Source organism: Mytilus trossulus, chromosome 5, assembly GCF_036588685.1.
Source record: "Mytilus trossulus isolate FHL-02 chromosome 5, PNRI_Mtr1.1.1.hap1, whole genome shotgun sequence".
Taxonomy (NCBI): Eukaryota; Metazoa; Mollusca; class Bivalvia; order Mytilida; family Mytilidae; genus Mytilus; species Mytilus trossulus.
Genome location: NC_086377.1, coordinates 68,139,478 through 68,152,967, shown reverse-complemented (window position 1 = coordinate 68,152,967; position 13,490 = coordinate 68,139,478). Strand labels below are relative to the sequence as shown.

Here is a 13,490-nt window from a genome sequence, read left to right as displayed (position 1 = left end):
ATTAAATGGTATACTATAAGATATAGTACAGCATACACATATAGGATCAAGAAACAATCAACTTACTTTCAGGGGGTATTTTTTTAAGTAATTTGATGAAGAGGAAGTTACATATTAAATTACAACATGCAATTAAGTACCCAACAGTTCAAAGATAATATCCGCTTAATCAATACACGTGCAAGTGCGTAGATGTTATATGCAAAACATAAGTATAAGCAACAAAATGATATAGCTTTAGGATTGTGAAGGTTAAATTCTTTCATTACCTCTAGCAGTTACATTTAGATTATCCCCAAACATAAATGTTCAACACGACTGATTTGATTCTGCTTATATGTTCGTTGTAAATACAGATTATTTACACAATGTGAGTAAACCTTAACCTTTGATGTAAAATACTACATGATAGATGCAAATATTGGTTGCAGCTTTTTATTTGATTATTTACATTTATGTGTCAGCTGGGCGTTCTATAATGCTGTGTATTGTTTTGAAATAATTGGTTACTAAAAGAGTAAATAAGGCATGATATGGAAATAAAGGCTCTAAAGGGATATGTCTGCATACAGAAACTGTTGGGCGGGAAAACTGCACGTATATTAGACATTGGTTGAATACCTCTCAAACGAGCGTTAATATGTAATAGCCGTATGTTTATGTGCATTCAATGGAATATTTTATCTGTTTGGACTTAAATATGATAACCATGTTGGTATTATTATTTTGTTGTATCGCAATCCCATTAGTGCCTCTTTTTGACTTCTGGTATAAAAGAAAATGTTCTGTATAATTTCTGTGCACCTCATCATGGATCTATTACTTATAAGTTTGCTGCTGCAATTTAGTTTGGCAAGTGCAGGTAGGCATACTTTAGTGTCCATGTAGGATGTTTAGTTTCCATGTATAGTGTTTAGCTGCTAAGTTATATGCAATGGGTTATCTTGGAATCTTCCTTTTAGGACAGTGATAATTATTTTTTCTATTCATCTTGTATTTTTTTTCTTATTGGTCTCTTCGTTTTACATTTTCAATCATATGACTTCTTTTTTCCCCCACAAATCAAAATATTTTCAGAGTTCGATAATCTACTTTGCTTTGAACAGCATGACACGTTTTATGCAACTTGTTAAATTTTTGTTATTCTTAATGGTCCTTTTCTTTGTGTTATATTGTCATGTGGTTGTCTTTTTTCTTTTCGAAAATGTATACGTCTTTGTTTATAACTGATGTCTGCCTTCACTTTTGTACAAGTTATGAACACATAATCTAAATAAAAGTTTGGTTTTATATAATGCCATGAAACAAGTGTTGACATGATATATGTTTATAAATTTGTTTAAAAAGTTTGACAAATGAAAAGTGTTTGTTAAAATCAGTGCATTGTATGTAATGTCCATGCATACATTTGTACGTTAAACATTTGTGAGAGGATTTACCGTATTAATTCACAAGTTTATAATTCACTTGTATGAAACATATAAGAAATCAACCATATAATGTTTTACATTATTTCCTACTTAGGCTTATTTATTTTTATAATGGAAATTTAATTATGTTCTCAATAAATGAAAGTCTGTGAAATGTAGACGTTTTCTTACATTTTTTTTTACTGACGAAGTAAACTATTGCAGATGGTCATAGTCAAACTAAATGTATATACTGACGAAGTAAACTATTGCAGATGGTCATAGTCAAACTAAATGCATATACTGACGAAGTAAACTATTGCAGATGGTCATAGTCAAACTAAATGTATATACTGACGAAGTAAACTATTGCAGATGGTCATAGTCAAACTGAATGCATATACTGACGAAGTAAACTATTGCAGATGGTCATAGTCAAACTAAATGCATATACTGACGAAGTAAACTATTGCAGATGGTCATAGTCAAACTAAATGTATATACTGACGAAGTAAACTATTGCAGATGGTCATAGTCAAACTAAATGTATATACTGACGAAGTAAACTATTGCAGATGGTCATAGTCAAACTAAATGTATATACTGACGAAGTAAACTATTGCAGATGGTCATAGTCAAACTAAATGTATATACTGACGAAGTAAACTATTGCAGATGGTCATAGTCAAACTAAATGTATATACTGACGAAGTAAACTATTGCAGATGGTCATAGTCAAACTAAATGTATATACTGACGAAGTAAACTATTGCAGATGGTCATAGTCAAACTAAATGTATATACTGACGAAGTAAACTATTGCAGATGGTCATAGTCAAACTAAATGTATATACTGACGAAGTAAACTATTGCAGATGGTCATAGTCAAACTAAATGTATATACTGACGAAGTAAACTATTGCAGATGGTCATAGTCAAACTAAATGCATACATGGTCTGTCGATAATTATTTTAGTTCACAAACTTTACTTTAAACATTATTTTCGTAACTTATCTAAATGCAATGTTCTGTGTTGAACCCATTTCATTTGAAACCATGTAAAAACAGTCTAGATAGATATCGTTATTTTACGAAAATTTCCGTTCATCTTGCTGACTTTCCTTTCCCAGCGGATTCGAGTGATATGAAAAATTATCACTAGAAACTAAGGGAGCACATGCCTGTTGTCAATGAAATCAACTCGATTGCTTTTCTCACTTTTACCGTTCCAGCTCAAGCGGGAAAATCAACGATAATCTATTAATACAATGTAACGTGATATACAAGTATGCTTGTAGTTTAAGTCTTTAAGTATTTGAAAGTAACAAAAGTTAAAAGGTCCATAAAAAATGAAGGGTCATGGTTAAACGAGAAAAAAACTTTTAAATTCAATTTCGGATGAAGCTTATATGCCCAAATGTGATAGGATTTATAGCAGCTTTTCTCTAGTATCAATAAGCTTATCAATCATATTTTATGAACAACAACTTCATTAGAATCAAGATCCAATCAGACTAGAAACTGAACACATACATTCAAATCAGCAGTATATATAGGTTAAAAAAACAATTAATTTCCCCATAGGCGACAATGGTAGCCTTTTTCGAGATACAGACTTTAGAAAGTTGATTTTCTTAACGAAACCTTGCTAGAATCAAAGAAAAGTTATTAGGACAGTATTTTTTGGTCCAAAAAATATAGGTTCGCGTTGCTTTTCTTAGCGTATTTTGTACTTATCTCCCATGCCTATCAATTTTACCCTTAAAAATACGTGTCTTGTCGTAGCGTTGAAAAGTCATCTCAGTGCCTTTAGGGCTACGGAATAATTTTTATTTTGCCTTTTGTATAAAGCAGAGTGCACGAAGTCTCTAATAATAAAAAATAACGGGCGCACATATCGACCAATCAGGATTCGCCATACTCTTAATTCTGAATACCATGTTATGCTCATAAAATGGCTGCGCCCATAAAATCTAATGGTGTATTGTAACCTATACAACACCCGCATATTCATTTTGACAGCATACAACGATTTTGACCAGCCGATTATATAATAGATATAGGAAGATGTGGTGTGAGTGCCAATGAGACAACTCTCCATCCAAATAACAATTTAAAAAGTAAACCATTATAGGTTAAAATACGGCCTTCAACACGGAGCCTTGGCTCACACTGAACAATAAGTATGTATCATCTCCAAATATGATACTCAAGTAACGTCACCAATATGCTACAGTACTCAAGTAACGTCACCAATATGCTACAGTACTCAAGTAACATCACCAATATGCTATAGTACACAAATAGCGTCACTAATATGCTACAGAACTCAAGTGACATCACCAATATGCTACAGTACTCAAATAGCGTCACTAATATGCTACAGTACTCTTGTAATGTCACCAATGTGCTATAGTATTCAACGTCACCAATATGCTATTGTACTCTAATAACGTCACTAATATGCTGCAATCAAGTTTAATCATGATACACAACTGAAGGATTTACCGCGGATAACTAAACTTAAATGGGCACTAGCTGTCAACTTCATGTACACCAATTTGACTCACATTTATATAAGACTTATTCATATCAACAACATATTTACAAAAAAACGAAATTCGTCCTCGTAATTATGATTATTTAAACCACGTTTTAAACATTGTATCCGCCTGCATACGGAGTTACAAAATTCAAGGGCTTGAATTTCATAACATGATTTCTGAGATAGAGGGTTGTTGCTAACCAAGACTTCCAAATGGTAAAGTTGAAATTAACCCTTTGTAACTTTTACGGACGCTATTAAGAGTTTGTTGACTGTTGTGCTATATCCGTTTCACAGATGATAATGAATATGTCCCAAAAGCATTAACTACAATCCTTTCCCCTTTTGAGACCAATAGAATTGGACTTTACCGGATCTATACTTTCATTTGCAACACATTTGGAGCAGGATCGGCTTACACTTCCAGACCACATGACCAGATAGATCACCCTCAGTTTACTGGGGTTCGTTTGTTTTGTGTACTACTGTTTTAGCCATGTCGTTGTAAGTTTGTTTTCGACTTGTGAGTTTGATGGTCCCTTTGATATCTTTCGTCCCTGTTTGAATGCCCCTTTTAATATTTTTTGTCTCTCTTTTATGATGTTTTGTATGGATCATATTAAGGTGATAGGTATTGATGAGCGCTTAACAAAGTTATTTTTGAAGGCAGGTTACCTCTCAATTGTTCTGATGATTAATGCTTGATGATTTGACTACGAAAAATATACAAATATATACATGTATATAGTGGTATATTAAGCTATTTTTTAATTGTTTGGATCTACATTGATAAAATATATAATGGTAATAAATTGATTCTAAATTGTTCACCTTATGATTTCGTCATAGGCTATTTTTATCCTCAACGAGCTCCTCAGCAACCATCCTACAATTCACAACAGAAATGGGCACACAGTAATGCACAAGCCTCAACAAGGTTGTATGCAAAGAATAAAGGCCATGCCGCAGCCGCGTCTGGATACGGAGGTAAATATGCACCAATACTGCCTACACGTACTAGTGGGCATGTGTCATCAGGGTTAACAGGTTAGTTCAGGATTTCTACTCACGACTGTCTAGTTTACTTGGTTTTGTAATTTTTATAAAACTCGCTTACAAAACCGTTATGATTTTTGGAACACTAAAGTTCATGTTTCCTCCTAAAGATACGAAATAAAGTACAACTATTACCATTTGAATACTGATTTATATATACATTTTATGATTGATTTCAGTATAGATGTCTGCAAATTTTAAATACCACTTCATTTTAAAGCTACGAATATGTGCAATCTGAACTCATTTCAAATACTTTTGAAAATAATGTGTTCGTCTCCGTATCACGCTAAAATCCCATGTACAATAATAACACCATTAGGTCGGCAAACAAAGGACATCGCCCAAAAGACAAAAGCAAAACACCGGAAGTACAGACAACAGTTAATAAAAAACCTGGTAACCACACAAAAAAGAAAGACCAAACCAATCCAAACTCAATTGAAAGCCACGGAGAGATTCAAGCAAGTTGGTCTTCTCTTCTAGTCTTTCTGTTTAGATTTTACCTTGTATTTTTTACTAAAGAAATAAAAATATAAAGACACAAAAATCACTAAATGAAACACTAGGGAGAAATGACAATTATCAATTTACATTTTCTGGAATGTTTTTGTTAAGCGATATCTATTCCGATGTGTATTGTTTGCTTTTCATTCTAGGTTCACGTCGTTGTAGCAAGAAAGTAGACTTCGTGTTTCTCTATGATAATTCAGCCAGTATAGTGATAAACCATCCTTCAAACTTTGAACGAATAAAGGAATTCATGAAAGATATCGTGATGTCCTTCTCAAATATTGGATCATTAGGTATGTTTAGCTGGTATCGTGATTTCCTTCTCAAACATTGGAGCAACAGGTATGCTTAGCTGGTATCGTGATGTCCTTCTCAATCATTAGATCATCGGGTATGTTTAGCTGAAATCGTGATGTCCTTCTCAAACATTGTATCATTAGGTATGTTTAGCTGGTATCGTGATTTCCTTCTCAAACATTGGAGCAACAGGTATGCTTAGCTGGTATCGTGATGTCCTTCTCAATCATTAGATCATCGGGTATGTTTAGCTGGTATCGTGATGTCCTTCTCAAACATTGGATCATCAGGTATGTTTAGCTGGTATCGTGATGTCCTTCTCAAACATTGGAGCAACAGGTATGTTTAGCTGGTATCGTGATGTCCTTCTAAAACATTGGATCATCAGGTATGTTTAGCTGGTATCGTGATGTCCTTCTCAAACATTGGATCATCAGGTATGTTTAGCTGGTATCGTGATGTCCTTCTCAAACATTGGATCATCAGGTATGTTTAGCTGGTATCGTGATGTCCTTCTCAAACATTGGAGCAACAGGTATGTTTAGCTGGTATCGTGATGTCCTTCTCAATCATTGGATCATCAGGTATGTTTAGCTGGTATCGTGATGTCCTTCTCAAACATTGGATCATCAGGTATGTTTAGCTGGTATCGTGATGTCCTTTTCAAACATTGGATCATCAGGTATGTTTAGCTGGTATCGTGATGTCCTTCTCAAACATTGGATCATCAGGTATGTTTAGCTGGTATCGTGATCTCCTTCTCAAACATTGGATCATCAGGTATGTTTAGCTGATATCGTGATGTCCTTCTCAAACATTGGATCATCAGGTATGTTTAGCTGAAATCGTGATGTCCTTCTCAAACATTGGATCATCAGGTATGTTTAGCTGGTATCGTGATGTCCTTCTCAAACATTGGAGCAACAGGTATGCTTAGCTGGTATCGTGATGTCCTTCTCAATCATTGGATCATCAGGTATGTTTAGCTGGTATCATGATGTCCTTCTCAAACATTGGATCATCAGGTATGTTTAGCTGGTATCGTGATCTCCTTCTCAAACATTGGATCATCAGGTATGTTTAGCTGGTATCGTGATCTCCTTCTCAATCATTGGATCATCAGGTATGTTTAGCTGAAATCGTGATGTCCTTCTCAAACATTGGATCATCATGTTTGTTTAGCTGGTATCGTGATGTCCTTCTCAAACATTGGATCATCAGGTATGTTTAGCTGGTATCGTGATGTCCTTCTCAAACATTGGAGCAACAGGTATGTTTAGCTGGTATCGTGATGTCCTTCTCAATCATTGGATCATCAGGTATGTTTAGCTGGTATCGTGATGTCCTTTTCAAACATTGGATCATCAGGTATGTTTAGCTGGTATCGTGATGTCCTTCTCAAACATTGGATCATCAGGTATGTTTAGCTGAAATCGTGATGTCCTTCTCAAACATTGGATCATCATGTTTGTTTAGCTGGTATCGTGATGTCCTTCTTAAACATTGGATCATCAGGTATGTTTAGCTGGTATCGTGATGTCCTTCTCAATCATTGGATCATCAGGTATGTTTAGCTGGTATCGTGATGTCCTTCTCAAACATTGGATCATCAGGTATGTTTAGCTGGTATCGTGATGTCCTTTTCAAACATTGGATCATCAGGTATGTTTAGCTGGTATCGTGATCTCCTTCTCAAACATTGGATCATCAGGTATGTTTAGCTGGTATCGTGATCTCCTTCTCAATCATTGGATCATCAGGTATGTTTAGCTGAAATCGTGATGTCCTTCTCAAACATTGGATCATCATGTTTGTTTAGCTGGTATCGTGATGTCCTTCTCAAACATTGGATCATCAGGTATGTTTAGCTGAAATCGTGATGTCCTTCTCAAACATTGGATCATCAGGTATGTTTAGCTGGTATCGTGATGTCCTTCTCAAACATTGGATCATCAGGTATGTTTAGCTGGTATCGTGATGTCCTTCTCAATCATTGGATCATCAGGTATGTTTAGCTGGTATCATGATGTCCTTCTCAAACATTGGATCATCAGGTATGTTTAGCTGGTATCGTGATCTCCTTCTCAAACATTGGATCATCAGGTATGTTTAGCTGGTATCGTGATCTCCTTCTCAATCATTGGATCATCAGGTATGTTTAGCTGAAATCGTGATGTCCTTCTCAAACATTGGATCATCATGTTTGTTTAGCTGATATCGTGTATCCTTCTCAAACATTGGATTCCACTAGAGCATCATAGTTCTAGCTACAATATTTTCATATATATGATTGGATAAAATATATAAAAAGAATTTAATTTGAGCAGATTTGCAAGTTAATTTACAAGAAATAAACTCCTTATCGTATGTCAGACGAACTTAGGGACAACATCAAAAGATCAATGAAGGATAAAAAAACTTAATTCCAATAGTTTGGGGGTGGGGGTTAAACTTGCTGCAAGTTTTGTTTATCCTACATCGATTTTACATATATCCATATGGGTCAATCAATTTTTCCCAAGTTAAGTTAAGAAGGGGGTAGGGGGGTCATTAAAAAAACTATCTGAATTTAGTTTTTTTATCTGGTAATCATTTAAACATTGTCATTTAAATCTAAGTTTTAACGAAATAATACCGCAAAATACTGCAGTGAAGAAAGTAAATTATCTACGTTTAGAAATATAATTGAAATGAAACAAATAAAAAGGTCAAATTTATTTGCATTTTCTGAGATCTCCGAACCATCATTTTAGGTGCACAGTTCTCAGCGGTAGGGTTTTGCGGACAAGTCACTAACAGTTTTTCCTTGAAAGATCATGGAAATAAAGCTGGTGTAATATCTGCAATAAACTCTTTGCAGTCAGCACATGGTAAATACACCGGGATAGGACTTGGATTACAGGTAATAAACATATGGCTTACAGGAAGGAGACTTTTAGGAAATTCATAAAAATATATCTGCCCAATAAGCAATACTATGCCAGAACAATATGTCAATGACTTTGGTTTTAATATTCAAACATTTAAAATTTTACCTGGCGGGAAACATAAGTGTCATTGTCATATAGGCTTTGTAATGGGAGTCTAAATTGAAAATGATAGAATGCGTTCATACTTTGCCAAAACACAGTATATATTAATAAATGCATGTTCAAAAATATAATAAAAAAACGCGCATAATTCTCAAGCTACAGGTTGTGACAAAATGACACATTTTGTATGGATTATATAGGGAAAACATCATCATGTGATTAAAATCAAAACTTAATGATAGAACTATAAAAAAAAAATACGAGGAGATGGCTTTTTGAAAATGCTTTGAAAAAATCAAGAGAAAAGAAAGGGTCACCGTACGTTTTTCACGGATAAAACAAAAAATAGGAAAATCCCGTGTAGATTCCTTCACAAAATTCTCTATTTCAGAGATACCTTCCTTTACAATTATATTTTAAAACAATATAAAAAAAGATCAAGCAAAAATAATCTACACTTGAAAAACTTCAAAGTCATTATCCTATTATATAAAGTTTGTTCTTTTAAATGAAAATTCACACTAATTAGTTATCTGCACTCCTGCATCAAAACTTGCTAACCTGAGTGAAAATCAGTTTTGTTTATGCCCCACCTCCGATAGTAGAGGGGCATTATGTTTTCTGGTCTGTGCGTCCGTTTGGTCGTCTGTCTGTCCGTCTGTCCTTCCGTCCGTTCGTCCCGCTTCAAGTTAAAGTTTTTGGTCAAGGTAGTTTTTGATGAAATTGAAGTCCAATCAACTTGAAACTCAGTACACATGTGCGCTATGAGATGATCTTTCTAATTTTAATGCCAAATTAGAGTTTGACCCCGATTTCACGGTCCACTAAACACAGAAAATGATAGTGTGAGTGGGGCATCCGTGTACTATGGACACATTCTTGATTACAATATAAGATGGTGAAAGACACCAATACCACCTTAATATATGTGGTTACTACCATGATAGTTCTTGAAAGATATTAAAAAACTTTACAGTTTTGCAGCAATGCAGTTTCATACATACTAAATCATTAAAAAATGTAAAATCACAAAAATAAGAAATAAAAACTCCGAGGAAAATTCAAAACGGAAAGTATCTAATCAAATGGCAAATTAAATGATGATACACATCAAACGAACGGACAGCAACTAACATATTCCTGACTGGAATGTAGAAAATAGTGGATTGAACCTGGTTTTATAGCTCTCACTTGTATGACAGCCGCATCATATTCCATTATATTTACAATAATGTGAGAACAAAACAGACATAACAGATAAAATTGTCAAAATAGGGGTTCAAGGGTCATCACTGTGTCAAAATTTCAATTAGAACTTAAAACATCACAAATATTTAACAAAGAAGCACTAAACAAAAAGCATCTATCAAATTTAACAACCACATTCACTGCTTACTTTGATATGTAGTTTAAATCAACCCATAAAAGATTGAAATATTCAAAGTCTTGTTACTGAGATATAAAATAATTGTCAAAATTAAGAAGTATTTTCAAAATTACAATGGAACAATAACATAATGGCATTATAATAGAACAGAGGACCAAAGAAACAGAAAAAGTACTTGTAAAAAACACACTAGAAAAAATGAAAGACAATACAAACAACACATTGACGGGATGTAGAAGTACCGAGCCACGTAAAATTGATATCACAGAAAACAGACCAAACAGTTTAATATTAATAACAAATAAAAGAACAATATAACACGTTATTAAGATGATAAAAAACATCAATCTAAAGCAGTTTGTGAAAAAAATGGTTGTATAATGGGCCTTATTTTTTAATGCTGTAAAATCAGAAAAGCCAATATGACTCAATTTACTGACAACAGGATAGCAGACATGACATTGATCATCAGTTATCTGCAAAAACTCCCTTCTATTTGGCCACTAAATATAAACCTGTGTCGACTTCAATGTAATACATGACGGGGGTTAAATGCAACAAAGGAATCATTGAGTAGATATCGAGGTCCCCGGCCATTCCCATGGGTCTACGGTGTTTTTAAGAATCTCTAGATCTCAAATATCGAAATATGACTGCAGTACACCATATTTACAGATCAAATTAAATAATTATGGTCCTTTTCGGTGAGGTCATCTTCTTTACACAATAAACGTGGTAAATCACTAGACCCGGTAGACGTAATCTTCCTTTTACAATATGTGCATTTGTTTTTGACATCTTCTTATTGCGCTACAAAGAAGTAAGTAAAATCAAATGTCTGACACTACTTATCTTTTTTTATTATTAAAATATGATAGAATGGCATTTTTAACGACGTAACAACTAGAAGGGTCATACTTTATGAAGAGTTTAAAAGTATTTAAAGTAAACGTGTTGATTAACCCGACCATACGCATATGGTCCAAATACTCATTTGGTCCGGAACATATTTTCACCCTTTTGGTCTTTTGGAAAATGTTGTTTGTGCTCTATGACGAAATTTGTTACATGCATACGTATACAAATTTCGCTTTTTATCCAACGCAATCATAGGTTTGAATGTTGTTTTCAATTTAAACTTGTTTATATTTATTTCGTTTGAGCTGGTATCATATTTTCCGTCCGGTTTATATAATCCGTTCATCCTACTTTGACTCTTTAAAATTCAAGTCTATCCTAAATTTAGGTAAAATCAAATGGCCTTCTTACTACTTTTCAATTTTCAACATCACTGAAGAGACATTAGTTGTCGAAAACAGGATATGGTGTAAAAAAATTAGCACATCATGTTGTGGTTTACCATCTTTGCTGCAAGTCTAATTTAGTCTAGTGTTTTCTACTTGGTATTAACTTAATATAGAGATCCATTTTGTTACACCTTGTGATCGATTTATTTGTCAATCGTCAATACCAGTCAGCAGGTTTTAAGAACATCAATACGCTTAGTTTAAATATATCTTTTCACTCTTTTGGTCTTTTGGAAAATGTTGTTTGTGCTGTATTTAGACCCCTCTTCAACGAATTTGTTACATGCAAACGTATAAAAAGTGTGGTTTTTATCCAACGCAATCAAAGGTTTGAATATTGTCATCAATTTAGACTTGAATATATCTACTTGTTCATATGTACTTGTATATATATATATTTATTTAATTTGTCTAAAACATTAGCCCAACAATGATCTGTAAATTTGCTTTTGCATAAATTTTTTTCTTCCCTCAACGTGATCCGAACTCAGGCTTCTGAGATATCGTGGCACTAACTCGCATTTCACTTTACCCGACGCGCTAGAACACTCGAACACCTAGGCTCTACAAAAAGATAAATTATAAATTATCTATTGTAAAGAATCATACAAATGAATTCGAGATGTAGTCACAGTAATAATTATAATATGAGTACGTCTGAACCAGTGACGACTCTACAACCAATTTTATCCATCGGATAACCAGCTGTGATGGTGAAACAAGGCTGCCAAAACATTTAGTATATCAGTTCGTCTAGTCTAGTCATATATATTTATATAAGTACGTCTGAACAAGTGACTACTCTAGGTGGTCTAGTCATGTATATTTATATAAGTACGTCTGAACAAGTGACTACTCTAGGTGGTCTAGTCTAGTCATATATATTTATATAAGTACGTCTGAACAAGTGACTACTCTAGGTAGTCTAGTCATATATATTTATATAAGTACGTCTGAACAAGTGACTACTCTAGGTGGTCTAGTCTAGTCATATATATTTATATAAGTACGTCTGAACAAGTGACTACTCTAGGTAGTCGAGTCATATATATTTATATAAGTACGTCTTATAAAGCGTTTTGACCTCATACATATACAAAAAGTAACTAATTTAATGAATAAAGATGAAAAATGACTGCATGTGAAATTGACTTCTTTGTGTATTTTCAGTATGTATACAAGAACAGTTTTAATACAGTGAACGGTGGAGGGAGAGCAGGAGTAAGAGAGATAGTCGTCGTACTGACAGACGGCGAAAACAATGTACCGCCACCACCAGTCTCACAAGCGCAACTTCTAAAAAATTATGGAGTCATAATCGTGGCTGTAGGTGTTGGGTCAAAAACTGATGTCAACCAACTTAATCGCATAGCTTCAAGACCTGATCTTGTGTTCCATGTTGACTCGTTTAACGCTTTGCCAGCCATTAGCTCAGGAATAGTACAGGTCACATGTCAAGGTAAGGTGTAGCTTCAAGACTTGATCGTGTGTTCCACGCTGACTCGTTTAACGTTTTGCCCGCCATTAGCTCAGGAATAGTCCAGCTCACGCGTCAAGATAAGGTGTAGCATCAAGACCTGAACTTGTCTTCCATGTCGGGTCGTTTAATGCTTTGCCCGCTATTAGCTGAAGTATAGTCCAGGTCACGTGTCAAGGTAAGGTTAACATCAAGACCTGATCTTGTGTTCCATGTTGACTCGTTTAATGCTTTGCCTGCCATTAGCTCAGGAATAGTGCAGGTCACGTGTCAAGGTAAGGTGTAACATCAATCTCGTTGTAATGCAGACTTATCTCATCCTGTCAATTATTATAAGACCGAGTGTACAGCAAAGACATGATTGTGAAGCCCATGACGACAACTTGTGACTCGTGTTAATTTGTCAATTAATTAATAAGATCACATGTCAAAGTATGGGACAGAATCACGCCTTATACATATATTA

The 13,490-nt window shown here is 34.4% G+C and overlaps 1 protein-coding gene across 2 annotated transcripts in view; it reads left to right on the top strand.

The window, feature by feature from the left end:
• The first annotated feature begins 780 nt into the window (after window positions 1-780).
• The window catches only part of LOC134719118 (collagen alpha-2(I) chain-like), a 53,356-nt gene continuing 40,646 nt past the window's right edge, over window positions 781-13,490 (top strand). The window contains exons 1-5 of one of the 2 annotated variants that reach the window (XM_063582090.1): window positions 781-862; window positions 4,805-4,942; window positions 5,671-5,817; window positions 8,575-8,723; window positions 12,718-13,006. In XM_063582090.1, coding sequence (XP_063438160.1) covers window positions 781-862; window positions 4,805-4,942; window positions 5,671-5,817; window positions 8,575-8,723; window positions 12,718-13,006 — 805 coding nt within the window. Of the gene's footprint in view, window positions 863-4,804; window positions 4,943-5,670; window positions 5,818-8,574; window positions 8,724-12,717; window positions 13,007-13,215; window positions 13,300-13,490 lie in introns of those variants that run through there. The other variant, XM_063582088.1, reaches the window with a different exon arrangement.